The 27,655-nt window shown below is 34.7% G+C and overlaps 2 protein-coding genes and 1 long non-coding RNA gene across 11 annotated transcripts; 1 reads left to right on the top strand and 2 right to left on the bottom strand.

Moving 5' to 3' along the window:
- Positions 1-305: 305 nt before the first annotated feature.
- Positions 306-4,136, bottom strand: LOC147384833 (UPSTREAM OF FLC protein (DUF966)). 3 transcript variants are annotated; one of them, XM_086426400.1, is made up of 7 exons: positions 3,925-4,136; positions 3,228-3,448; positions 3,056-3,125; positions 2,846-2,958; positions 1,841-2,726; positions 748-1,045; positions 306-639 (listed from the first exon to the last, which is right to left on the bottom strand). In XM_086426400.1, exons 2-7 carry the CDS (start codon positions 3,412-3,414, stop codon positions 568-570), a joined length of 1,626 nt encoding a protein of 541 aa, XP_086282526.1. In that variant the 5' UTR covers positions 3,415-3,448; positions 3,925-4,136; the 3' UTR covers positions 306-567. The 3 variants fall into 3 exon arrangements, with proteins under 3 accessions (XP_086282526.1, XP_086282527.1, XP_086282528.1); XM_086426401.1 differs by having other exon boundaries at positions 306-637; positions 747-1,045; positions 2,846-2,961; positions 3,925-4,133; XM_086426402.1 differs by lacking the exon at positions 306-639 and having other exon boundaries at positions 742-1,045; positions 2,846-2,961; positions 3,925-4,133.
- Positions 4,137-13,962: 9,826 nt separating this feature from the next.
- Positions 13,963-23,713, top strand: LOC147384831 (uncharacterized). Of its 7 annotated transcripts, none has more exons than XR_015172738.1 (4): positions 13,963-14,518; positions 18,483-18,643; positions 19,173-19,471; positions 22,670-23,713. It is a non-coding gene; the product is annotated as an uncharacterized LOC147384831 (long non-coding RNA). The 7 variants fall into 7 exon arrangements; XR_015172739.1 differs by lacking the exon at positions 22,670-23,713 and adding an exon at positions 19,641-21,373; XR_015172735.1 differs by lacking the exon at positions 22,670-23,713 and having other exon boundaries at positions 13,968-14,518; positions 19,173-19,237; positions 19,317-21,373.
- LOC147384832 (uncharacterized) lies at positions 21,455-22,581 on the bottom strand. The gene is made up of 2 exons (XM_086425891.1): positions 22,441-22,581; positions 21,455-22,328 (listed from the first exon to the last, which is right to left on the bottom strand). The coding sequence occupies exons 1-2, from the start codon at positions 22,489-22,491 to the stop codon at positions 21,675-21,677; spliced, it is 705 nt and encodes a 234-aa protein (XP_086282017.1). The 5' UTR covers positions 22,492-22,581; the 3' UTR covers positions 21,455-21,674.
- Positions 23,714-27,655: the final 3,942 nt, after the last annotated feature.

Raw genomic sequence — 27,655 nt, 5'->3', positions numbered from 1 at the left:
ACAAAACCTAAAAAAAAAACTTTATACATCTCATAATATAATTTCATATACTTTCTAGCATATATTGGATCGGGACATAATTGATCCAGATCCGATCCAATTATTATCAGATAGGATCCTTATCGGTATTCAAAACATCGATCCAAACATGAACTTATCTGATTTCGGGTGTGATCCAATCCATTGACAGCCCTAGTTTAGGCAGGTTCAACAAAAGCTGATTACAATCCCTCTTAGAAGAAATATTCGACTTGAAAATTCTAAGGATCGAAAGGAAGATCAATGGATGAGATGACAAAGGATGGAATGGAATGGATGAACATGATTTGTTTAGTCAACCTCAAATCTTTTAAGATAAGATGTTGAGGACAATATCGATGATGAGGATGAACAGCAGAATCACACTACGTAACAACACACCCCATTCTTCAAAATTCAAACAAATAATGCTTCTACTAAAGTGAGAGAAAACAAACCTTACTATTACATTTTATCTTACAATGACATGGCCCCAACATACAAAGCACAGATCCGACCTATATCTCTTCCCATGGTTGGTTTTGTGACTCAAGATCCGCCTTCACAATCCTCACATGAGGACTTAGATTGGATTATAACCCGAGCTCCCGAAGCAAGCCTGCAGTTGGAAACAGATAAATCCCCAATCAAGAAGACATCAATGCTGAACTTTTTTTTTGATAAATTATTTTTTTTTATCATGAAATGGGGAGGAGTCAAAACTTAACTTTCTTCGATTTGGATTACTGTCTCCTCCCTGAAAGAGTCTAGTCTCTTGGATTGTTGCTTCCCAGAAGGTTCGGTGAACCTTTTACTGCTAGCATTGGATACACTAAGAGATGTTGTCGGCTGTGAACCATCAGCCCCCACAGAAGAATTCCTTGGGCCTTCTGAAATAGGGGATTTCCTAGTTTCCATCCGTGGTTGCTTACTCAATGATGATTTGATTGATCGAAGGATGCATTTGGAAAGTGACGAATCATTTTCTTTCTCTTTGTCGCCTTCCATATCTGACGTCTTACAAGTCCTGCATTATCAGTTAAATGTTGGAAATGCAGTGAATATACCTAAACAAACATAGGAACCTCGAAACATTACATTTGATTCATATATTATGTTGTAAATGTCTTTTTTATTTGATTAAAGGAATCTTAAGAGTTACAAATTTTCTTTAATGATTAATTAAGTATCAAAACATTGCATGGACATGTTTCCGGAAACATTTTAAGTGTCCAGAAACTTGAGTAGAAGATTTTTCTTTACATACTGATGTTACAGTATGCAGCTAAAAATATTAAACCAAAACATTGTGTTACATTCAAGATTTCACAAAGTTTCATTCTGGTATGTCAAGAAACCAGAACGTTCAGCTGAAACATTCCAAAACAAAACAAAACTTCAAACGACGATGATGAAAGGTCCTTGTTAACAAAACTTGAAGTAAAGGAAAGGCACATAAGAATTTCGATTTTGTGATGTCAACAAAGAGATAAATTGTAACATTAATGGGCAATAAACTACTGCAAAATGAGGCCTGTCCATCGGATTGGGTTTTCCACATACATATCTTTAAGCACGGTGTTCTTCGAAAATACCCAAATATATACATAATTTGGTATGTAAACCTAAGTTTGAATTAGATTTTTTATCGAAGAGTTTTATTTTCCTACCTGTTAGAGAAATATTAAATGAGGAAAGGTACCCATTTAAGTCACAAGGTGGATTTTATATAATCAAATCAAAATTTGACACACAAATTTGAGCAGTTCTCATCCATCAAGAAACAAAAATTATTGCAAATGAAAGTTAGGCGCAGAATTACCTGTCAGCATTGAAAGAGGATGAGCGTTTGAGAGTGGTAAATCTCTCTCCTTCTTCCTTGTGCATCTTAATCTCTATCAAGCTCCCACTGAAATACTCTTTGTCTTCCAATCTCAAACCCATCTGCCTTGGATTCTCAGAAAGGCAATCGAGCTCTCCCATCATCATCGAACTACTAGAGAACAATGGCGAGGGGAATTTCGAGTGAGAAAACCTAGGTCTATAGGTTGGGATGACACCAAAGCTATGATCCTTTACCGAGATAGACCCGCAGGAGATCAGTTGCATTAACACATTTGAAGCCTTGAGTTTTGTATTCGAAGGTATTCGAATTTCTTCCTCTTGAAGAATCCTGAAACTGTTCATCTTGCTAGCATCGGCTCTCATCAGAGACTCCAATGTCTCGGTCTTCCCACCTGAAGAAGTGCTCGATGAAGATGGAGGTGGGGAGATCTCGTCCCTGCAAAGCTCAGAGTTATCCTTTGTTTGCTGAACTTGGTTTTGGTGATTCTCATTGCATTCGAGTTCTAATGACCCATCATCCGTAGAAACACCTCTTGTACAAGTTTCTCGGGTTTTAGCGCTCTTTTCAGATTCCTGAGTCTGCGTTGAAGCATCGGCCGCTCTATCACCCTTGTAAACCTTGTACTCTGTTGAGCTCGTAGAGCCGTTCCATGAGGAATTCTTTCCAACACTAAACTCGGGCGACATGCTAGAGGAACTTGGGCGTTGATAAGGAGAAGATAATTCGTCTTCTTGTGAAGATTTTGTTTCTTTGCCAACCATTATCAAAAGTGAAGAAGCTTCTTGGCTTCTTGAAGAAGTGGGTTCTTGTAATTTCTTCGGATTTTGCAACTTCGTATTACTACTACCCGGATGTAAACGACCTTAAAGAAAAAAAAAATCCTGATTTCAGCTTTTTTATTCTTCTTCATCCTTACTGTATCAAGCACTTAGCTATTTAAGGTAATTTAATGGATTTTACGTATTTTTGGCTTCTTGTTACCTGAATGAGATTCTTCAAAAAGCTCTGAACCTTTAAGAACATATTCACTCCCATGAGTAGGAAGTATCAGGTCATCTTCGCAAAGATCATGCCAAACAAATCCATTCTTGTAGCTTCTACATCAAGAGATCAACCCAAAAACTAAACAACACAAAATAAAAATTGAAAGATATGAGGGAACTGAAATTGCAATACTTTTTAAGAATTCACCTCTTACAAGACCACGAATACATGGAAGGCATGCCTCTTCCTCTTAGAACATTGAGACGATCGATGACATCTACAAAACATATTAGAAAATTTTGATCCATTTGAAATTAAGAAACCCTAATAAATTTGAAAAAGGTAATATTAGTAAGGCAGATTTGCAGTTTTGTTTCACCTCTCAAGTAGAGACCTCGAGGTGATGAGAGGGGAACTTCAATGAAATGTGGATGTTCAAGATGGCGATTTCTGCAGAGATAGTAAACCACAGCAACTTTTCTACATTGAGGCTTAGGTGATGGCTCAGTCCAGACTTTTGTCCTCTCTGGACTCGTTTGTCTGTATTTCTTCATCCGCCCCTCCATCCCCCCTCCGAAATCAACTCAAATCGAAACAGATCTAAAACGAAGAAATGTAATCTAATTGAGGAAACAAGAAGAAAAAAGACCTACAAACCCTACTGTTTGAGACTCTGTAAATCATATCCTACTAATAAGATCTGAAACGATTTACGTAAACCTAAAATCTATTATGACGGATCAAATGCGAAGGAATCAAGCAATATCACAGAATCCAGAATCTTAGATGATTTAGCATGTTTTATGAGTTAAAAATCTACTCGAGAATAAAACGTGAAGAACAGAAAAATCAAACAATGCGCATTTCAATGGGATTAGAAATCAAATCGAAAGCAAATCTGTTATAACCGATCAAATGTGAACGAATCAAGCAAAATCCAAAGACTCAAAATCGCAGAATCCAGAGTCTTAGATGATTTAGCATCATTTATGAGTTAAAAAATCCAAACGAGAATGAAACGCGAAGAACTGAACATCAAACAATGAGACTAGAGATCGAATCAAAGAAAAATCTACCTGAAAGCGAACTTAAAGTGGTTCTTCATCTGCTACGAAGATCAGAGAAACTGAATCTGTCGATTTGCTTTTACCACCATTGAAGATCAGAACTTGAAAGATTTGAGAGCTTTTAAGACGAGTAAGGACGAAGAGTCGAAGAAACAGAATTTTTTGTCTTTTTTTATATTTTTTGTGGGGGTTTAATACGCGCTAGAGTCTAGTAGTCTACTCTGTACACAGTGAGAGAGAATCTTTATCCACTCAGATCACTCAACTCAACTGCTTTTCAATCTTTTTCGACTTCTTTTCTCTTTTCCTTTTCCCACATTTTGTAAGTTTTACTCAACAACGACAATCCATCATCCATCATGCTTAAATCATCATAGATGTTTGTGGACCATCTTGAGATCACCCAAGGACATATTAGATTGGTAAAGCTATTCCAAGAATTATTTCTAAAATAAATTTAATAAATTAAATTATCAAATAAGTAAATTTTATTCTTATTTTAAATTTAATATATTACTTTTTTAATGATCTTACCCGGCATAGTCAATCAACACCCCTAACGTTAGGATACTTTTTATGGGGAACTGACGTTATGTATCCCGAGGAGAGTTGATTTGTGTTTCCCAGACCTATCATGTCAGGGGTGTCGATTGAGTATGTCACATGGGTAAGTCATATTATCACGATTCTTTCAATTATTATGTGTTTTGATTGTATTTGTGCTGTTCCGTATTTTATTTTATTTTATTTTGTCAATTTTCATTTTCTTCTCTGGATTCACTTTTAGTTGTGAATTCTAGTGCAAGTTCCCGAAGAGATCTTCTTTTGATTTTTGTTGGGACCCATTCATTTATTAGTAAATATAAGCTTGGTGGAAATTATGCTTTGACCAAGTCTTCCAAAAAGGGGGTGGATTTTCAATCCACACTCCTCGAAATCACTATTAGGGTCGGTTAAAGGAGTTTTGATGTCAGGACTATTTTTGAATTAAATTTGTTGAATTAAATAAATAAATCTTACTTATATTTTTACCTCTTTTCTGCAAAGTCACGATTCGGGAATAATTTGCCAAAGAAAAGCCTCAAATTTTTTTTGGGAAAATTGGAAAAAATAAGAAAAAAAAAATTATATATGATAGAAAATATAAAATATATATTTTATATATTAATTTTAGTTTTTTTTTCCTACATGGGTGTGAGTAGCTGAGTACATGAATTTGTGTCAAACAACAATACCCTTTTTTTTTTTTTTTACTTTCATTTTATTATAAAAACTAAAAATAAAAAATTATCATTTACTTAGTTTAGGATATGTTATGAGTAGGACTAGCCTTTCTAAGTAAGATTTCAATTCTTATTAAAGGTCATTGGACTCACCTTGTGGCATCCAAAAACATGATCCAATGCCACAGGGATGTAGAAGAAAAAATTATTTGAACTTTGTAAAAAATATTTTTTTCGTAGTTGAATTTTAGTTTGAAGTTTGGGAGTTCGGCAGGCGTCTATTTTCAAAACCTTGGATCAAGTTCAAAAGTAACAAAAAAAATTTTATAATAATTTTTGAATTTTTGGAAGCAAAAAAATGAATCTGAGATTTTTCCATTAAATCTAGAAGGTTGTAGTGTTGGATTACCAATGTGCCAATCCTTTTGATCTCAATGACCCTTAGTAAGAGTTGAAATCTTACTAAGTTAGTAAGAAAATTGGTATTCTAATAAAAAAAATTATTATTGAAAAAAATATCCTACTATAAGAAAGTTGCCTAAAAATTGGAGGGAAACCCGCCATCTTAAAAAACGGCGATGTTACACAATTATCCATGACTATTCATGTTTTTTAAATAAATAAAAAACCACCATTTTCTTCATAGTATCTCTGTTTTTAAAAAATTCATGATTTAATTGAATAACATTAATATCACGATTAAATCACGATTTTTCAACACCACAAAAAAAAAAAAGATTTTTGTCACTATGCTTTTTCTGAACGTTTACTTTCAATTTTTATATGTTTTGATTGTATCTACCACTTCCACGACTTTTTACGATATTGATTATTCTCTTTTGTGAATTTGTTTTCAATTATAAGTACTAAGACTAGTTCCCGATAAGGGGGTTTTTAATCCTTATTGGGATTTGTTCTAATTATTAGGAAAATGAATATCATTCTTACCAAGACAATGTACCACAACAAAATATATGCTTAAATGAAATGATACTTTGCCTAAAGTGCTGTTTGTTAAACTGAAAAAAATAAGTGCTGAATAGCATTAAGCGTTGAAACTTATAAGCGCTGAATTTAAGTGCTGAAAAAGTTGTTTGTTTAAATGCTGAATCATGTTTGTTACACATTGTTGAAGCTGATAAATTGTCTTTGTTATCCTTACAATCATATTATACATTCTTTGCATGTTTCAAATCCCTATTTCTTATTAAACACAATAAAATATATTATTTCTTATAAAATTAAAATACAATTCATTTTTAAATAATAAATAATACTCAAATCTTCAATTTATAAATAATAATTTCTATTTGTAAAAGTCAAAAATTTTCAAATTAAAAATAATAATCTCATACAAAACACCAAAATTTGAAATTAACATTAAAAGAACTTAATTTTGGATGAATAATTTTCGATGAAAATGAAGGATGTGTAATTATAAAAGCACCCCATAATTAATAAAGGCAACTCACACCATAGCCAATATTTTTTGTTTTAAAGTTTTTAGTGTAAGCAAATTTTTAGTGAGGATGGTCTATATGGTCTCAAAATCATCCTCACCAAAAATCAATCCATTTTGAAACTTCTAACCCGTCAAAAATAATTTTCAAAAAAAGAAAAAGAAATGACGATTTGCCGTTCTTGAACTTGTTTTGATAGGGTTAGAAGTTTCAGGATGGACTAATTTTTGGTGAGGATGATTTCCTCATTGTAGAGATCATCCTCATCAAAAATCAACTTATTTCAAAAAATTTAACCCATATAAGACAAAATAATTTAGTCATATTGTGGGTTTATTAATTTGTGGGGTGCTTATATACTAATGAAGAGATCATCCTAACCAAAAATCAGCTCATTCAAAAAAATTTAACCCATCTAAAACAAAATAATTTAGCCATGGTGTGGGTTTATTAATTTGTGGGGTGCTTATATACTTATCCATGGGATTTAAAAGGTAATATCTTTTTAAGTATAAGGGCATACTTGTCCGTGCTCAAAAAAATGAAGGGCATACTTGTCCGTGTCGAAATAAACGAAGTGCTTACCGCTTCAGCACTTTTTTTTAGCATCAAAATAGTGCTGAATTTTTTTCACTTATTTTCAAAAATAAGCGCTAAAAATATAAAGTAAATGTGGACATAGGATTTTCTATTTTTTAAAAACATCCCTCCACTTTGGGGTATTTTGGAGTCGCCACCATTCAAATTCGAAAATGGTTGTGAATGGTCACCCGAAGTCGTATCTTTTGAAGAACATGTCATTTTGACATCTTTGATGACTCTCGTTGGATAATGCACGTGGCCCAACCTTTGATTCAAAGGTAAGGGGGTCCATTTATGGAGTAGGGAAGGTGTTAGGCACCCTACTCCACCCACCATAGGTGGTAACCTCGGATTCGATTTTCTTAAAATAAAAAGAAAATAAAATCGAAGAAAAATTCGATGTGTGCCCTCAAGTGTGAGGGACTTTCGATATTGGTTTCAATCATTAAGGGGACCCTTATTGAAGAAGGGGCCATTTGGTGATTTATACCATTGTGGTGGGTGCAAATGTGTAGAGAAGGGGAGAGTAGGAGAGGGAGATTAGAGGGGATGGTCCTTATTCAAACCCACCTTGATCTTAATCTTGATCCTCCTTGATCTTCAAAGATGTACCCTTTGATGAGTCTTCTTGTTATTTGCTTGATTTGATTGAGATAAGGTTGAGAGTTGGGTGTTGAGAGTGGAGTAAAGGTAGAGGGTTGAGAGTAGTGAGAGGAGAGTTGTCCTTGTAGGGGATTTTTGTCAAATTTTCATTAGTTGTGGGATATTAGATTTTTCATTAGTTGTTGTGAGGGGAGAATGGGAGGGTTTTTATAGAGGTTGGGGAGTATTTTAAGGGTATAATGGGGTGAAAAATGAGAATAGTGGATAATGGCATGGATTTTAGAGGAAAGGGGTATGAAATTTGAGATGAAAATAAGGGTAGTTTTGTAATGAGGGAAATGGGTTGTGTTTTAACCCAAATGGTTTGGATCTTATCCAAATCCATTTTGGTAGAGTGTTTGGTGGGGTGAGATGAGTGATGGTTGATGGGGTGATGGGGGTGTAAGAGAGTTGTTTGGAGAAGGAGTGTTGAGATGGTTGAGGAGGTAAGGCGTTTGATTTGGGGGATGGGTAGTGATTGGTTGGATTTTGAGAGAATTGAAGGGATGATGACATGTGGCAAATGGGGAGATGATGAGATTGGTTGATTGGTGATGGTGGTTGGTTGATTAGAGAGAAGGGTATGGGGGTGATGGTAGGAGGTATGGGTTGATGTGAGTTTGTGGGAGTGTTTTAAGGGAAAGTGATGGTTGAGGTATGGGAGATATGGGTTGTGATGTGGGTGGTTGATGGTGTTAGATGATGGAGAGTAGGTTAGGGTATATAGGGTATGGGTTGTGATGTTGGTGGTTGATGATGTTAGAGGATGGGGAATATGTTAGGTTAGGGTAAGGTTATGGGTTATGATGTTGGTGGTTGATGATATTAGAGGATGGGGAATAGGTTAGGTTAGGGTAGGGTTATGGGTTGAGTTGATTTTTAGGAGGGAAGTGATGGAGATGGATGATTAGGTGAGGGAGGTGGAAGGAGATGATGACATGTGTCATCTCTTGGTGATTGGTTTGATGTGGGTGATGGGTTAGATTGGGTTTGGGTAGTGAGTTGGGCTTAGGTTGGGTTGGGTTTAGGAAAGTAGTTTGGGTTTTATGTGATGGGTTTAGCTTAGGTTGGGTTTGTGTTGGATTGGATTGTAGAATAGGATGGGCTTAGCTTAAGTTGGGTTTGGGTGTGGGTAATTGGATAGGGGGTTTAGTAGTAATGATAATGGGCTTGGGTTTAATGAGAGTGGTTGGACTTGGGTAGAATAGTATTGGGTTGAATTTAGGGATGTAGGAGTGTGGTGAGGTGTGCGGGTCCATGGGCCACGTGAGTGGCCTCGGACATTTATTAATTGAAAATGCATTGTATTTTATAGGTTTGGGCTTTGGAACCCATTCCGATTTTTCGATTTTTGGGGCATCTTGCGTCAAGGGCCCGCTCAAATTCGGGTGTCTACAGTAAACAAACACGCTATTTTAACAAAAAGTGCTGAATTTAATTTTTTTCAGCAATAAGCGCTGAAAAATAGCGCAAACAAACACTACCTAAGTCTTGCATCAAACTTAAATTTATGCTTAGATGATCACCCCACAATTGGTCTAAGTATTCTTCTTCTCTGGGCTTCGATGTGGTACCTATTGAAGAGCGTATGATGCTAAAGTGAGATTCACAAAACTCATTCCCCATCAAATTCAGTTAAACAAATAAGTAAAAGTTTCATCCATCAATAAAGTAAATCTATGATTGGTCAGGATGATACCTTGTCTAAGTCTCATACTTGCCTTCAATGTTCATCTAGAGGTGACAAAAATAATCCACTCTCCAAAAGTACCCTCCTTCATGTCCCTTTATTTATAAGCTAATCTCCTTACTTAACCACCCCCTAGACTTGTTACTATTTTCTTTATTAGGTGGATTTAGAGTGATCATCTCCTAAATCGTAGGGTTAGCTAACGAGAATTATTTACAAAATTGAAAGTTATCAACTAAAGAAAGAATGACATTGATGTAGTCAATCACTCTAAGATTCTCAGGATATTCTCTCAATTCAAACTTAGAGAGTGGGAGAGTTCGTACCCTGAGTCTACTCTGCCATACTCTTCCAAGACTCAACTTGACTCAGCTATGCTATGTTGAGCAGAGCTACTTCATGTCTCAGGTACCACAGGGTTGGGCTATGTTGGAAGTTGTCCTACCCAGGCACAAGATCCTTTTTCATATTTGGACACATGTGGGGTCCAGATTCAGTCTGATTTCTATCTTAGACAATGTATTACTATTGCCCTTAACATCAAATACCCAAGATCCTCTACAAGATAAAACGGTTGAAAATATTTTATTAAAAGCATTAAATGGGTCAAGAGGATGATTATATTACTTTTGTTTGTATAGTTTTTGATAGTAAGAAATCAATTACTTAGGGATATATAGGGCATTTTCATAATAATATTATATATGAATAAAAATATTCATTTTGAGTAGTATTTTACCTTCCACCATAAATTTGTATAACATAACGAATTCATCATTTGGAAATTAGATGACATTTATTTTAAATAAATGACAATTATTTATTAGTACCACATATAGGGTCAGTTCCTAAGGCACTTATAAATATAACCATTATATATATATTGTGATTTTTGTCCATTCCAATTATGATTCCAAAATAAATGGAACTAGAACTATCAAAAAATACGAGTACCCATCAGTTGCGATTCTCAAGAATCGAATGAGAAAAAACATTTAATATCATTTTCTTTATAAAAAAAAAATTAACATATTATCTACACATTTTTAATTTACTTCTAATTTTTTATATTAAATATATAAGTTAATGATTTTTTTTTTCAAAAATAAAAGTTTATCTTCTTTAAAAGTAGTAATTTTTTAGAAAGATAACTTGTTTAAGCTTCAATCCATGGTTTATATGAAAAAATGAATAGATTTATAAAACATGCACTAATTTTAAAATAAAAGAATACCTTAAATCATTTATAGTATAAAAAATAAATTGGTATAGGGTACCTATTGGATAGAACTTAACGATTTATATTCTTGTAAATAGGAGATTTTCGAATCCAAAGCTCTCTAATACTTGGATATGAAGTCGCCACCATTCCTTTTTTAGAAAAAGGTATGAATGAGCACTTGGAAAGTAGTTTTGAAAAATCATTTTGTTTTAATGACTCTCGTATGGATAACAATCATTGATCCACCCAAGATCTAGGTAAGGGGGTCTATGTTAGGGAATATTGAAGGTATTAGGCACCCTATTCCCTCCATCATTAGTAGTAACTTCTGATTAGGTCAATTTAGAAAATAAAATTAAAAAAAGTTATAAAAATCCACGGGCCAAGTTAAAAGGGGTCTTAAACCATTTATTCGAAATAAAAGCAAACTTTTTTTGGGTTTGAGCTTTGAGGCCTATTTTGATTTTCACATATTTTTGGACACTTTGCATTGATGGCTTGTTCAAATTTGGGTGTCTACAGATCCAATCGATTTCATTCCATTTTAGATCCGGTCCTAATCGGTTCCAATAAAAAGAGAATTGGAACCAAGGTTTTCAATTTTGGTTCGATTTCGATTAAATGGGTACCCATTGACACCCCTAACCACATAGGTATTTTTTGAAGGGAAAAAAATGTGGTGAAAACAATAACATAACAAAAGTTCAATTTTGTTACATAGTAGGATATATAACCTAACTACCTACAAATATTTATAGGCATTTTTGTCGACATGGCCAAGTATTTTGGCATTTTTTTTTTTTAAAGTTTACTTTTCTACCATCCTTTCAAATTCATATAAATGAACTAAATTCCTTCTTTATCGAGTACCATATAGCTGAATTTACTTTTATACACTTATAATTATAATTTTCAACCTGAAATAATAAACCCCATACTATAAATCAAATTATGTTTTTCCCCTAATTTTGTAAAAAAGACATTATTGTATTTGATATTTATAAGAATGCTAAAAAGTTAAAATCATAGTTTTCATCCTACAATTCCCCATTTCGTTAGAAATAAATAAATACATGACTCTTTTGGTAAATATTTTAGTATAACTGGATCAGTAATTTCGATCTCATAGATGACCATTTTGGTAGTGTCCCCAATATTTATTTAAGCCCAGCTACATCACATCAATGGCCTACTTGGTTATGAAAATGTCAGGGTGACATCTAACTAAAAGTGGTCCATGACAATGCCTGACTTCAATGTTGTTTGGTAGGTAATGTTACATTCGGGCTGGTTGGGAAACTCTACATTATTTGAATAATGCCTCACATGGCACACCCTAAGTGAAAGTGCATGGACTGTAGACACATTTTCACGAGATGTGCGTGAAAAAGTATTTATGGTTATTATCTACTTTCAAGTCAAAGATGTGTGATATGAGGTCCAATCTTAGGTCACTTCAACACCATGCCCGGATGATGAAGTCACATTCACTCACGGGTGAAAAAGTATCTATTGTTCCTATCCACTTTCACGTCAAAGATGTGTGATATGAGGTCCAAGTTAAGGTCACTCTAACAAGACTCTTTGGTATTTTATAAACCCAATAATATAACGTTTGTAAGGAATTTAATGATTATGCAGTAAGTACTATGGCATCCCATGTTTTGGCAAGAATGAGCACTACCATATAGGCAAAGTTCGTTATTAATTTGAGACATACGTGTATGTGTTGCCTCGAGAACTCTAATACCAAGGTTAGGATCAAATCCTGACACAAATCCTCAGTTAGACAAGGAATAGTGGTACCTCAATTCGTATCTAAACTTGTTTATTAGAATAACTCGTCTAAGGTAGACGATTCAGGAGGATGTGTTGATCAAGATAATCCCCATGAATGAGAAAATAATCTAAGAATTTAATTGACGACAAAAATCTAAAAAAACAAATAATTATGAAGTCATATGAACATGAGAACTACTGAAGAAGACTGCAACATAAGGAAACTATGGAACATAGGACCTAGTAGGAGGAGAATCTTATATAATGGGGACGAGAAAGATGAGGTAAGGAGATTCAAATCTTTGAATTTTAACAATCATTTTTAAGTTAAGCAACAAAGTCTCTTTGACAAATACTATACCAATGACCAAAAGAAAACGACTGAAATTGGAGTTGAGCACAACATGTTGATTTTGATGTGCATGTGATTGAAAGAAGGAATTTACACAAGTAAAAATAATAAGCTAATATATATATATATATATATATATATTATATATATATATATATATATATATATAAAAGAGCTCTTATTGCTACACCAACTTTTCCAACACCACTCCAAATGTGTGTTAATTCTTTGGTGATTTACATATGAATTGGGGTGCTGTTAGCAAACGTTGGTGTGACAATATAATCTCTCTAAAAAAATCAGATTGAGAGAATATTAAAACAAATGAAACTGACTAGTTGCACATCACCCAGTACTCATTGCACTCCAAATAAAAAAAAAAGAAGAAAAGAAATCTTACTTTTGACTTTTTCTAATTTCCTTCTTATCCCTACTTATAACTTCCCATGAAGGAATTTTACACCAATATTGAAGATAAAGAATCCATTATTAGCAAGAGCTCCAGTGAACTTTACTTCAAAGTTATCGTTACTCATTACTGTGAACTCCTATAAATTTTTACCTTATTGTAGATCATGAAGCTTTGAAAATTGAATTTAAAGTTCACGAAGCTTTAGTGTTGTGGCTCTTCTCTAATTTTCAAGAAGAGTAGTGCAACTTGTTTATTTTTAGAGTGCAATCCTAATGCTAATAGTGTAGTGCAAGCATGGTTTCAAAACTCGTCCGAGACCAAGATGTATCACCTGAGTTGTCTTGGTCTCAACCAACAACAAGATGAACAAGTCACTATATGGGATGAGATTTAAAAAGCACATTCATTTTTCTCATTGTTGAATGAGAAGTCTCAAATGTATCAAAAAATTTGTCCAAGACGACTTGGTCGTGTTCACAGACGAGATGAGACGAGACTTCAAAACGAGTTTTAAAACCATGGGTGCAAGTGGTTTTTTCAATAGTGATGAACTGCAACCAGAACTTAGGTGGTTTGCAACTAGTCATTCCCAAAGAAACAATGGATGCAATTTATTTTTATTTTTTTTTATATAAAAAAACTGGTTTTCTTAGCAGATTTTCCTCGCAAACAAACAGTCCTTAAAAAATTATTGGCAAATTTGGGTATAAAACACCTGAGACTAACTGACAAAATCGAGAACAGAGCAGACCTGCAGTTCCCGCCTAATTTATCTCTCTGATTCTCGCTCAGATTCCTCTCCTCTGCAGAGCCTAACCCTAATTTATGCAGAAATCATATTGTAACCTATGTTCACATGGCGGCAGCTCGAGCACTCATGCAGAAGAGACCTAGAAAATGACGAATCAGTGATGGGAAGAGCGTACTCTAAACCTAAAAAACCTAATTAGGAATCCATGAAGAAGGAAGGAAGCTCGCTCAAATTGAAGAAAGGATCGGTAAATCGAAGGATTCCAAGTTGAAATCTGCTCGTTTTAGAAAAAATAGTGAACAAATAGGTAGCCTTCATGGAGATTCTTTGTAACTTTTTTAACAGGATTGATATAACAGCTTGGGGTTTTGATTGCTGTTGGTTATCTTTCTGCGGATGAGATTGCTTAGTTTCATGAAGGTTTCGAGCTAGGGATTCGAGGGCTGAGGGTAATTGAAGGAAGAAGAAGCAAATTACAAACCAATTCAAGGTAATATTTCCTTTTTTTAAAGTGGTCGATTCATCATAGTTACTGTTACATAGCTCTAGAATGAGGAAAATGCTTAGAAATCCTAAGTTCTTTGCTTGGTAATGTTGTGGAGCCTGATAGTGCTGCTCAACAAGGAGGTATTGTAAATCAAGCCATGCCTTCACGCCGGTCGAGCTCGGCGCTGAGCTCCCTGGGGGGTTCAGGGAGAAGCCCCTGAAAGAAAACTTCTCAAGGGTATTTTTGTAATTTCACTAATATTATGTAAAAGGTTTCCGTGTTTATATTTCTTGTTTTGGTAAAAGGGTGTAATCTGTAATTGTGAGTTTTCTCTTCATAGTGGAATCGGTGTGATCCGTGGACGTACCTTAATCTTGAGGGAACCACGTAAAATCTTTGTGTGGTTGCATCTTGTGTTTGTTTTTTCGATTTGTTTTCTTGTTTTGATTGTACCTATTTTCTTAACAGATAAGAGATGAGAACAATAGTTTACCAACACAATTGAGTTGAATTACATGACCTCAATTAAGCCTCATTGCGAAAGCAAAGGGTTATCTACTAATAGTTGTCAATGTTTTCGTTACTTTTTGTTTCACATCGCCGAGGTGGGTTGATTCTCATAAGTTCCGACATTAAACCAAGTTTCAAGTATTTATTTTTTTATAGAACAAGGAGTCACTATTTGTTTTATGTATGAAATTATGCCATGAATTGACTTTTAAAGGGAAACTACTATTCGATAACTAATTGAGATAATATGTATTCAACAATGTGCACACATTTCCATGCTGTATCAGATAATGGGTACTTAAATATCTCATTCCAAATTTCATACCTTTTGCCGATGATGTGAAAGTGTTAGAGGTGCGTTTAAGTTATTCACTGAGAAATAAAGTATTTGTCAAGTTGCAATTGTGCAATGTAATATTGTATGTTGGCATTCATATATTGATCATGGACTTCTCTCCAGCTAGACATGGGAGAATTCTCTTTCAAATGCTCTAATCATTGTAAGTTGTAGGAAGAGAGAAGAGTGTCCCGAAGTTGCTAACTAATTACTTCTTAAATGGAAGAAAATTTAGCCTTGGTGTCACAATGCATTGAAATGAAAACCACTATGAGCAACAATAAATTATGTCTTTCAAATATCGACATGGCTAAAACTCCGCTTGTTAACAAGCAGTGAATGAATGTTGAGAAAACAAGTGCAATCGAAACAAGAAAACGAATTGAAAATAAACAGAAGATACAATCACTCAAAAAAACACGAAGATTTTACATAGTTCCCTCAAGATTGAGGTACGTCCATGGATCACACCGATTCCACTATGAAGAGAAAACTCGTAGTTACAGATTACACCCTTCACCAAAATGATAAGTATAAACACCCTAGGAAACCTAACTAGGATTTTACATAATATTAGGGAAATTACGAAAATACGCTTGGGAAAATTTTATTTCGAGGGCTTCGCCCCCCGAACCCCCCTAGGAGGGCTGTTGGTGCCCCTCAAACCCCCTAGGTGTGGCTTGATTTACAGTACCTCCTCGTTCACTAATACTATTAGGCTCTACAAACCACAACAATGAAGTCATGCTCTGTGGTTATACTTCAAAAGAATTTTTTTTCCTTGGAAAAAGATCTTGCCAATGCTCAACTAATGTTAAAAGGATTCAATGGATGGTAGGCTAAATGGAGACATCCCACTATGCTATCCCTTTTTGTGGTGTTGTATGGGTTAAGAATTAAAATATAATCGTTTTATCTGTGATGTAGTAGGAGGGACAATGACACTAAGATGGATGAGTAGAAAACTAGGAAAGATAAAATGAGAAGTGAATGCATTTGAGAAAATTTAGTAGCCAATTGGTGATAAACTAAGGAAAATCAATTTAGATGATTTGGTCATGGGCAATGAAGGCTGACTAGAATCCCATTTACAAAGAATGTGTAAGTTGAAGGTTCCAAAAGAGCGAGAGGAAGACCAGAAAGAACATGGAGATAGATAGAGAGGGTGGATTTGGACACTAAAGAATTAACAAAAGACATTGCTCTACACATAATTGAATAGAGGACATGATTCATTTAAGCGACCCTAAATTTTTTATATGAAAGCATTTGTCTCCTCAAGTACATAGTTTCATGTCTTTTGCCAATGCATAATTCCCAGAATATTTTCATATTTATATTATTTGAAATGCTTCACAGATATTAACTTTTTGTATATTAGGTACTTAATACTGATAATTGGACTAGCATAAGGATCTTTTTTAATTTCATGTCTTTTTGTTTGTCATAAGCATACGTTCTAGCAAGCTAAATATATTTCTTCTTATCGATAATTTGAGACTATTGCTCGTTTGTTACTCTTCTCTCCCTCTCTCCAGGACTAATCCAGGAAGAGACAATAATATGCAACCCGAAATGATGTATGTTGTATAAATCCCACTAATTTTTGCTTTCCTGATATTGATTAACTCAAATTAATTAGTGCCAACCACCTTCAGTTTTTCTAACAATCTAAAGGAAAATATCGTCCCGCCACACGTGCTTCCAGGTTTATTGCGATCTTCCCTCCAGGATTCAATGGACTATCTCAACTATTAGTACAATAACAGAGGTTTAGAACTCTCAGGTCGTACTCTAGATATGTAAAGAAAACAGAAATATTATAGATGAATATTGAGATCAGAAAAAGAAAGAAAGCATAAGAAATTGTGAGAGAGGTGCCTTTTCTAGTTCCATTCGATCTCTATTTATAGAGGAGTTCTACTCAAAGAAGGGATTGAAAGACTCTCTCAATGTGGTGAGATTAGGGGACACGTGTAAGGCACGTTAGGGAATCCCCTAAAGCCCTGCACTCAGTTAGTTAGATCAATAGACCATTATAATGTTCTCTTGGAGGAATCAACATGGGTAGAGAAGGAAAAATAAATAATTTTTTGTATAAGAAGATAGCTTGAGAAGCCCATAGCCTTGGGCTCAAAAAGTCCAATTGGGCCCACGGCCCCGTGGCTTGTGCTTGACCCGACCAGACTCGACTTGGCTCGGCTTCGGCGTGGCATGTGTGCTTGCGTTTGACATTTTGGAAATTCTCTTGAATGCTTCTAACAAGGAGGGAACGAAAGAGAACGTATAAGGAGGTTCTCAATTTTCTATTTATTCGATATGGGACTAAAGAGATACACAACACTCATTCTAAACCAACAGAAGATAGATGAAACGGAAAAAATATCTTGGGATCAAATCTTCCCAACACCAACCACAAAGGAATTTCATTCAAACATATAACATGCCAATACAAGAGATTTGAATTTTTTGGGGACATGTATTGTTGCTATGTGCTTCTTAGTGTGGGGAAGGAAAACTGATAGATGTAGCCAAGAGAATATGAGAGGGCTTGTTGGATGGTCCTCTAATTGGTCATAAGTTCTTGGATGCTAGGTTTAAGGCTGATACTCTGAGGATTATTGCGTATTGGATATGAAATAAGCTTTCAACAATGTTAACTTGTTTTTGGAATAAATTTTGGGGAGAGATGGATTTTGTGAAGTGGAGAACTCGGTCAAGATTTTACTCAATGGTTTTTGTAGAAGTTTCTTTTATTATTCTTGTCTTGGGGGTTCCGCGAGACCCTCTCTTGATGATTTTATTCTCTTTCACCACAAGAATCTTCTGGAATGCTAGAGAGTTATAGTTGAATGGGATGCTGGGCTCCTCAAGTCATCTTTACTGCCTACATGTCAAGCCTGCAGTTGTATTCTTTGTAAATTGTAGGGAAAAAAATGGTACTTTGACCATCTTCTCGTTCACTATCATTTTGTGAGAATGATTTGCAACTTTGTTTCTTCAAATGTTTTGGTTGTTGAGGAACTGAGAACGATATTTTACGTGTAGGTTCATTGTTTTGTTGCTATTGTAAACTATTTCTGGTATATGTATTTTAAAGTTCATATAAATATGTTTTAGAGTGTGAGTGGAAATTTACTTCGATTGGAGGTGTGGAGCTTAAGGTGATGGAGTTTCTTATATAATCTAGCTCTGCTGAGAAATGGAAACGATCTGGTAGCATCTGATCAACTCCAAATGTTAGTTCTTCCCTTCGTCATTCTTTGGTTGGATTCTATAAGGTGATTTCTTGTGCTTTTAGATTTGATAAATTATGAATATTGGAGTTGGCTTGATATTTTGGATATAGATATGGGTTTGGTGACACATTTTTACGTCCATTGGAGGCAGAAAATGTGCCTAATTCACTCACATACCAACTTGTTTATTAGCAATCAAACACTATATTTGTTCTGGTTATTGTAATTTTGTGTTTCTACACACTTTGGCATTTTGTAGTTTTTGTGTTCTCTTTTAACAATGTTTCGTACCATTCTAATAAAAAATGTTACAATTATGAATAGTTTCATCGTCACTTTTATTTACTCAAGTTTCATTCAATTCATCTGTAGCCCAGTTCTCAAGTCTTGATTATAGAATCACAATTATGGTATTATTACAATTTTTTCTCATGTGTTATTTATTTACCTTTATTTTTTTTAGTTTAATGAGAATCTGGAAATGATTGTCAAGACAAGAAAATGAATCATATCAAAAGACTTCTTGTCGCCTATATGAACTCATTCTCATTTTGAACTCTCTTGATAACAGAAAACTTGATTATGGACAATGGGACGGAGGAACATGATTCGTTTAGCTGACCCCATATCTTTGGGGTAAAGCTTTGTTGTTGTTGGACATTGATTTGCTCATTCCTTTTGTGCTTCCTAAAATGCATCTGACATGTTGATGCAGTCAAAGTTGCATATTGGATCAGATTTCAGTCTGGTCTGGTCTGATCAATCGATATGAAAGACGAACCTTACACAGGCAAAGATGAAGATAATCGAGGGAAACATGATTCCATCAACTTTGTGGCCTCAGCCATGCCCACAATAATACTTATGCGGGTAAAATACCACAATTGGTTTCGTTCATGCTTGTTTGGTTTTATTACATAGTTACATATCCCAACCTCACGTCTGTTAGTTAATCAAGGGGATTTGCATTCGTAGTAGGTGAGCATGCTCTTTAATACGGTCCATCGATGTCCCATTTATACCATTTGTCCAATCACAGGCTCACGACCCTAAATCAAACCCATGGTTTTGGCCGAAGTATTAGAAGCAGATGAAGAGAGAAATGTAAGGATACTAGGTGTTACTAGAGATATTGTGTTACATCAATTGCTTGCAACCAGTTTGCGAGGTGGGAAAAAAAATTAATTTGATTGTAAATGTTGATCCCATGTTTTGACCTTTTTATTTGTGATCTCCATGCCAGGAGCCACGATGGACACCTCAAACTCTGCACCTTTAGATCAATTGTGTTTTGTTTGTGTATATAGATATGGGAAGCGTTTGGGGGCCCTAAAGAGAGCCAAATATTTTTCAAAACATGGGTTAGAAGTTTCAAAATGGTGGGCCATCCGATTTTTGTAAACCAGCTCATTCCGAAACTTCTAACCCATACACTGAAAAAAATGTTCGGCTCTCTTCAGAGTACAGATCGTGACCCATCATTTTCATATACTACTCTATTTAATGTAATCTCATAGGAGATCAAGTCTCTCTTTGTTATTCGGTTAAATTGAAAGTCTTTCATGCTATGGCCAGCTCTGATCATGCAATCCGACTGTTCATGATCCTCGCTTCTACTACACATATTTCACTACCTTCTTTACTTCCCCATCAAGTTTCTCCTCCTTTGTTCAAGATTCTTTTGCTTTTTTACTCGACATTTCTAATCACTGTGAAGAGAGAATCAAATTGATCAATCCAATCAAATGCTCTAGAGACCTGATTGAGTGAACCGATTATGATAGACTTCAATATGAGCAAGGATGATTTTGGTCTGTGTGTGAAATTCCTTTGAATAAAGAAATGATATGTACAAGTAGTCACTTAACCTCATAACTACCATAACTACATGATTTGGTACTTCGCTCTACACCGTAATACAATGGGTTATAATCTATGCTCTAATAAGGCCCAAACTTCTTTTGATAGTCAATTTAGGGTAAATTCTTGTTGTCTAAGAGAAATTCCAACAAACTTTGCATCCCCTCCCAACTATCGTTTTGGAGATTTAGAGCCCTTTGAAAGATCTTCAACACACTCTGCAACTCCTACCGCATTTTGGAGTGTGGAGATTTAGAATCTCTATACTTGAATTTTGGGTAGAATTTGAAAAAAAAAACACATTAAAATATTTATGGAGAGTCATTTAGGATAAGCATGGTTGGAGTGTTTACCCCTTGAATGTCCAAAATGACTTTTCATAATGGAATGCCCATTCATTACGGCTAGTCAGCTATTCTATATGGATATCCCTGTTGGACTTGTTCAAATGATCTTTAAGCGGAAAATTGTTCATTGATTTCAACTTTTTAAGGAATAAGTTAAATTAAAGCCAGAGTTGTTTTCAGTTTTTACTGCATTGGGTAGAAACTCTGCACTTTCATGGGTTATGGTCAAGGGTCCCTATCCATAAAGCTACCTCTCCTTAAAATAATCCCTTACTATTGCTTCGTTTGGTAGGTAGGCCTATAATTGTAGTATACATGGGAGGCTCTATGATTAAGTCTTGCATCTTTACAATTATTGTTATTAGGTTTTTATTTATTTAAATAAAGAAAGAAAACAAGAATCCCAAGATTAGACCTGAATTGATTCGCCATGGTATCAGTAGTAGTTCTAGTGGTGATCTTTGTTTCAGATTTGTGGGACCCACTATGACCGACTAGGGTTCTAGTTGTTGGATACACACACCCACCCCTCACGTCTAAACCCCACCACTAACTCCATACCTTTCAACAAACACTTTGATGTAAATCACAAACACACCATTAATACAACAATCTTTACAAGTTCATCCAAAAATAAAATAAAATGGAGAGCTCATCATAACCCCATTTCACACTACTAAAGAGAAAAACTGAAAAAAGAGAATCTTATCCTCATACAAGCAAAAGCTCATTCCTCCTAAGATAAACATACTGTACAAAATGCTTGATAGATGCATTAATGGCCTAGATTAATAGTATTAGATAACTATATAGTATATAATATTATAAGAGGAATGTTGTAGAATTGTAGTTGTCAAATGATGTTATTAGACCATTAAAGGTCTCTTTCTCTTGTTAAAGCTACCTTTAATGTTGATAGTAGTGGAGACTTGGTGCAAGATATGAGGTGGGGATGGAGAAGGAGAAGGGATGATAACTGGTGGGATCTCATAAGACTCAAGTGGGGGTGGTGGGTGTTGCCACTGAGGTAAGGGTCCAGCCAAGAGAAGGGTTTGAAGGAGTGGCCCTGCATTCATCACAGCTTGTAAAAACTTACCTTTCTCTGGTAATGGCTTTTCTAAGGCTATTTGTAGTGTTGGTGGGGATGTTGGTGGGGGTATTAGTGGAATTGGGTCAACAACAGGAGATGATACAATGCTTTCTTCACAATCTGAGGAAGATAGGCCAGTGTTGGAGTCTCCTCTTATGGGTTCATCTTCAATGCTACTAGAAATCCCAGAGATAAGAGTGGTTTGTCTTTGTTGAGGTTGGTGATGTTGGAGTAGTAATAAGTGCTTGTCCATAAGTAGTTTTTGGCATTTGTTTTGTGCTTCATCCCTCTCCCTTATGACTCTGTCCAACATGTCTTTGAGATGAATCACTTGATCTTCTCTCCTCCTTATCTCCTCTTGAGCTGCTATCCTTGTTGTTTCTAGCTCCAAAGTTGTATACAAGAGAGAGTACTTCAGCTCATCCATACTCTGTAACAAACAAAACCCATTGAGAAAAAAGATCTTTACTTACAATAAAACAACACCCATTACTCAAAAACAACGACAAAAAAGCATAAAATGAAGTTTTTTTCCTTGTTACCTTCCCTTGGTAGTAGTAAGCCCAACTGTGAAGATTTCTTTGGTTGTCCATGCTCTTATAATTGGCTCAAGTCACTACTGATCACTAAGAGAGAGAGAAAGAGAGAGAGGTTAGGGGTTGGTTGGTTAGGTTAGTAACTTATTATAAGGACTGCTAGTTAGTTGTTTGTGTTCTCTCTTCTTGCTTTATCTTCCTTTTTTTTCACTTTAACTTTTTTGTTTTTTAATAGGTTGGACAAAACACAAAAGGCCAAACCCTCAATCCACATCTCTCTACATACTATGGTACTATGCGACTTTCCCTAGTGTGAAGGTGGCAATGTGAATAGGCCTCTAAAAGCGGGAGTTAAATTCACTTCTACCTCTCTGTCTCTCTCTTCTTTCTTTAAGGAAAATTTTAGTGTCCAATGAAGGGTTGAGAGGGGAAGATGTTCTTTGGACCTTAGAAAAGTCACTCTTGTGTATTTGTGAAGTTGGTCTAATAAAATGTAATTAATATTATAGTGATTTTATTTAGATACGCCCTTCTACTTTTTGGTCAATACTAGAGATACCCCAATTATGTTTCAAACTGATGACATTCCTCCCTTGACCTAGGTCTTCTTGAAGACATGGACATGAACACCCTCTTCTTCAACCTCTAGTTATTGTCAAATCTATAGTAAAGTTATTTTTTTCAAGTCTCGTTTCTACATTTAAATGGACTTTTGGAGAAGTATAAGGATAGAATTTTAAGTCTTGTTTCTACAATAGGTTAGAAATGATTTACGAATATTATGATTTTATCTCCTTCAAGTGTTTTGTAGAAGACATTTTAGACAAGGTAGAATAGGTTAAAAATAGTTCACTTTAGAGGTTAATGGGTTTTAGGCGTTTTACGTCATTTATGTTAGTCTCTCAGAGAATACCAAGGTCAAGAGGGGGCATGTCCTTAGTTTGAAAACATGGGGTATCTCTAATATTGACTAAAATGAGGAGCGAGACCCTTAAAAATATTAATAAAATAATCAGAAAAAGCATTCCTTCCACAACATTATTATATGGGATTAGATTATACTAATGGTGTTTGCAACATCCTAGTACCATCATCACTAGATTCTTGATGGTGTCTCAAGATTCGCAAATCACAAATCTTGGAGACCCTCCAATATGATTCCATTGTTTTTTTATCATTTTTAGTGGATGGTGTAGTGGGTGATCTCATCTTTTTAAATATAAAATTGGAGAGAGCTTTTATTTTTATTTGTTAAGGAATCTTACAATGAGTTCTTTTGTCCTTGGAATTGAGTGTATATGAATTTCTTATTGGATGAATCCCATCTGTGGAATAATTTGATTGAAACATCAGAACCATCCGATCAATAGAATTTTCTTCTGCAGCATTGATTGGTGAGATTGGAGGTATTTTAATTATTTGATCTCGGTGCTAATTTTTTGGGTGATTTAGATGTATCGATCCACCTTTTGGTGAAGAGTTGTGATAATCTGATGTCCCCAATCATAGAATCGTAGATCATTTGCCTTGGGATACACAAAAAAAAGATTTATGGTTCTATGTATCCCGAGGCAAATGATCTATGGATCTGTGATAGGGGCGTATGTCAGAGGGGGCATCGGAAAATCTTTATTCTTTAGTGTATATTTGAGGGGAAATGTTCAGCAACAAACATTTTGGCAAAACATTTTTCAAAACATGGGTTAGATGTTTTGGAATGGGCTGATTTTTGGTGAGGATGATCTCTACGGTGAGGAGATCATCATCACCAAAAATCAGCCCATTTCAAAACTTCTAACCCCATCAAAAATGATTTACAAAAAATGGACGGTCCACGATTTTTCAACTTGTAAACTGGCGCTAGAACTTTTGGAATGGGCTGATTTTTGGTGAGGATGATCTCCTCACCGTAGAGATCATCCTCACCAAAAATCAGCCCATTCCAAAATCTCTAACCCATGTTTTGAAAAATGTTTGTTGTTGAACGGGACCCACATTTGAGATACCCCTAATTCATGGTTTTTAAACTCAGTTTCACATCTCATCCTCGTCCATGTAAGATATTGAGTCATCTCGGATGAGTTTTCCAATATGTTTGAGACGTCTCGTTCAAAAATTAGAAAAATGAACGTGGGTTTTTAAATCTCATCCGATGCATTGACTTGTTCGTTTGTCTCGCCAATGCCTGATATTGAAACAACTCGGGCAATACGTTTCGGTCTCAGACGAGTTTTGAAACCATGCCCTGATTTTAAAGTCATGACTCATGACATGCTCTGGAAACCTTGGCCTTCCCTAATAAACTAAGAAGAAATGACGTAAACGCCTTTGATTTTGTTATGTTTCCAAAACCAGTCATCTTTAATATTTTGGGTAAATTTTTTTACCCTCATCTTTAACCTCAAGATTTTATCTATTATTACTGAGATTGAACTTTGAAAAAGTATAAGGAATAAAATTTTGAATAGAAAGATGAAGGTATTTTCTACAAGAAAGATTGAAGCACTTGAAGTCCATGTATTTTTGGTAGTTCACAGATTTTTAATTGAAAAATCAAAGATTAATTTTGTTTCTAGAGTTTGAAGATGAAGGCATTTATATCATTGTACATTAGTCTATAAGGGGCATGTCATTAGTTTGAAAACATGGGTATTTCAAATATGGGTCTTGTTAATGTGTGCCCTAAAGTGTAATAAATATACTTTGAAAATTGGATTTTGTATAAAAAAAAAGCCCTTAAAAAAAGAAAAACGTTGGAATGTCACAAACGGAGACACAGGTGAAAAAAATGATGTGGTAGCGCACACATAATCGTATATACTTTTTACTCATATCTCGAGAAAAAGCATCTACAGTAATGTGCCTGACGCCACATCATTTTGTCACCTTTGTGACTCCATTTGTGTTACCGCAGCACAACTAAATATATATATATATATACCAAAATACCCTAGGATAACAATTTCCAAAGTGTATTTATTGCACTTTAAGGTGTGCCCTTAGGGCACACCTTTAACAACCTTTCAAGGAAATGAATTTTCCCCCCAAAATTCGGCGTAAAAGAAAAGTAATGGTAGGGTTCGAGGGACCCTTTTGAAGGAGAAAGTTCAAAAAGGAAAAAAAGAAATGCAGCTTCCCTTTGACCATTTCAAAACTCACCATGGTAATATGGTAAGAATCTTCAGATTCTGTTAGAATTAGCTTCAGATTATCCTTCTTTGGGAACGTTTAAAAAGTACTTTGATGGAAGCACTTTTACCAAATTGTTATTTGGTACAAGTGTTTAGGAATTGCTTTTTCGAGAAAACAAAGTCATGTTTGGTTTGCATTTCCTGAAAATAAAATGTCAATAGTTATATGGGCATCTCAATGGCAATCTTGAATCCAATTGGCGGTGAGAGTCTTTAGGTTGTGTGTTCGATACCCAATATGAGCAATATTTCGTCGGGGCCACTCGCGAGAAACAAACACACTCGTTATCAAAAAGAACTTTCAATGGACATATATTTTGAGTTCACTCCCATTGAAAAAGAAAATGTAAGAAACCCTTTTGGAATTATTATTTTTAGTTTGCCACCAATAATTGAAAGTATTTTCTAAAGAAATAATTTTAAGGAAAATATTTTCTGTTAATTGTATTTTATTTTAATTTTTATTCAATTGAAGGCTGAATATATAAGGTCTAAACTCTAGTTGCTTTAATTTTAAGAAGAAAAAAAAAGGGATAAAATTTTCATTCTATTTTTAACAGAAGAGAAAGGATTCTATACATCTAGGAGTGTAAAAGTCTAATCGATCTATGTTCATGAAACCTAATATTCAAGAACAAGGTTTCAAAACCACGAGGTTCAAGAGTAAAAAAAACCAGACTATTTTGACCTGACCGAATTAATTCAAACAGGTTTAGTCAACTTATTTCGGTTGGCTTCGGTAATATTTCTTTTTCATGCTTTAAAGTTTTTCTTTCAAGAGTTCAAATGTCAGTAATTGAAATATATCATTTTCATTCCTGAATGACAAATGAAAATTATATATTTCTAGTTAGTGAACGGTTAGATGTATTTTTTTTATTTATTTCGATAATTTATAATAAAAATTGAAGAACGATATTGAGTTTCAAATTTTTGTATATAGTGTTGAGCTCACCCATTTTTATTTATTGTTAATCTCACCAATTTTATTTATTGTCGAATGAGTTTGATAATTTTTATAAAAATTTCAAACTCGACAGTAAAAATGTTACTCAAAAATAAAAAGTTGTGAGCTTGACACCGGTAAAACTCACTCATTTTCGTTTTTTAATTTTTTTTTCAACTAAAATACATGAAAAGATCGACTAAAAACTTGATATATCAACTTGTGTAGATAATTTCAAACTAAAAGAATCATCATTGATCAATTTTCATCTAAAAAAATCTTAACTTTTTATATATATCTTCAAAATACTTTGAAAATGACTTCTTCTTCCTTCTCAAATCATTTCTATCAGAATTGAGTCTCCAAATCTCGATTAAGATATCAGAAATCCAAAATTTTTTTTAACGAAAATGATAAATTCAAATGGGGAGTACAATTTCGACATTTAAATCGTACCAGATGCGTAGAATGGGGTTCAAGGACCGATTAGAGATAAAAAAAAAATTTACTAAATAAATTATTAAGAAAAACCCTAAACCTCATGGATTAAATAGAAACAAATCCCTTCGTCAAGGTCATTTAAGTAATTTTTTCTATAAAAAATCACCCATCAACTTGACTTACAGAGTACCATTATATAGAGGATGAAACCAAATATCTGATGAAGATAACAATCTCTCATCTTAACAATCACTCATCTTACAATTTAAGTGATAAAAACATGAAGAATCATTACATAGGATATGGACATTTTTACATAGATATACACACACCCCTTCAAGGCGTACAAGTGGGCCCACAAGTAAGGAATAAATCCAAACCTTTAGTTTTACATTTTAGTGGGTCCTACTTTAATGGGGAGCATAGACAAGACATAGTTTTCTATCAGTCATTATAATAGATAGAGAGGCCAATATATATCTACATCAAAAGAGGAGCTGCATTAGTTGAAAATTGTAAAGTTTCTGTCGTCGTCTTTGATCATGTACTGGGCCATCCTTTATGGTGTAATTAGGTAGGACGTAGTCTCTCTCTCTCTCTTTAAAACCTTTACCAAAAGAGATGGATTAATGCTGAAGTGACC

Source organism: Akebia trifoliata, chromosome 15, assembly GCF_017979445.1.
Source record: "Akebia trifoliata isolate Shusen 1 chromosome 15, ASM1797944v1, whole genome shotgun sequence".
In the NCBI taxonomy this organism is placed as follows: Eukaryota; Viridiplantae; Streptophyta; class Magnoliopsida; order Ranunculales; family Lardizabalaceae; genus Akebia; species Akebia trifoliata.
Note: the sequence above shows the minus strand (reverse complement) of the source record. Positions and strands in the feature narration are given on the sequence as shown.

What these genes read in the sequence shown, in the direction of transcription:
- LOC147384832 (XM_086425891.1), bottom strand. Translation starts at nt 22,491, where the DNA reads ATGGACAACCAAAGAAATCTTCACAGTTGGGCTTACTACTACCAAGGG. An exon ending in CTTACTACTACCAAGGGAAG is followed by an intron (nt 22,329 to 22,440) that starts GTAACAAGGAAA and finishes TGTTTGTTACAG; the next exon opens with AGTATGGATGAGCTGAAGTA.
- LOC147384833 (XM_086426400.1), bottom strand. Translation starts at nt 3,414, where the DNA reads ATGGAGGGGCGGATGAAGAAATACAGACAAACGAGTCCAGAGAGGACA. An exon ending in TCGAGGTCTCTACTTGAGAG is followed by an intron (nt 3,126 to 3,227) that starts GTGAAACAAAAC and finishes TATGTTTTGTAG; the next exon opens with ATGTCATCGATCGTCTCAAT. An exon ending in TCCTCTTTCAATGCTGACAG is followed by an intron (nt 1,046 to 1,840) that starts GTAATTCTGCGC and finishes CTGATAATGCAG; the next exon opens with GACTTGTAAGACGTCAGATA.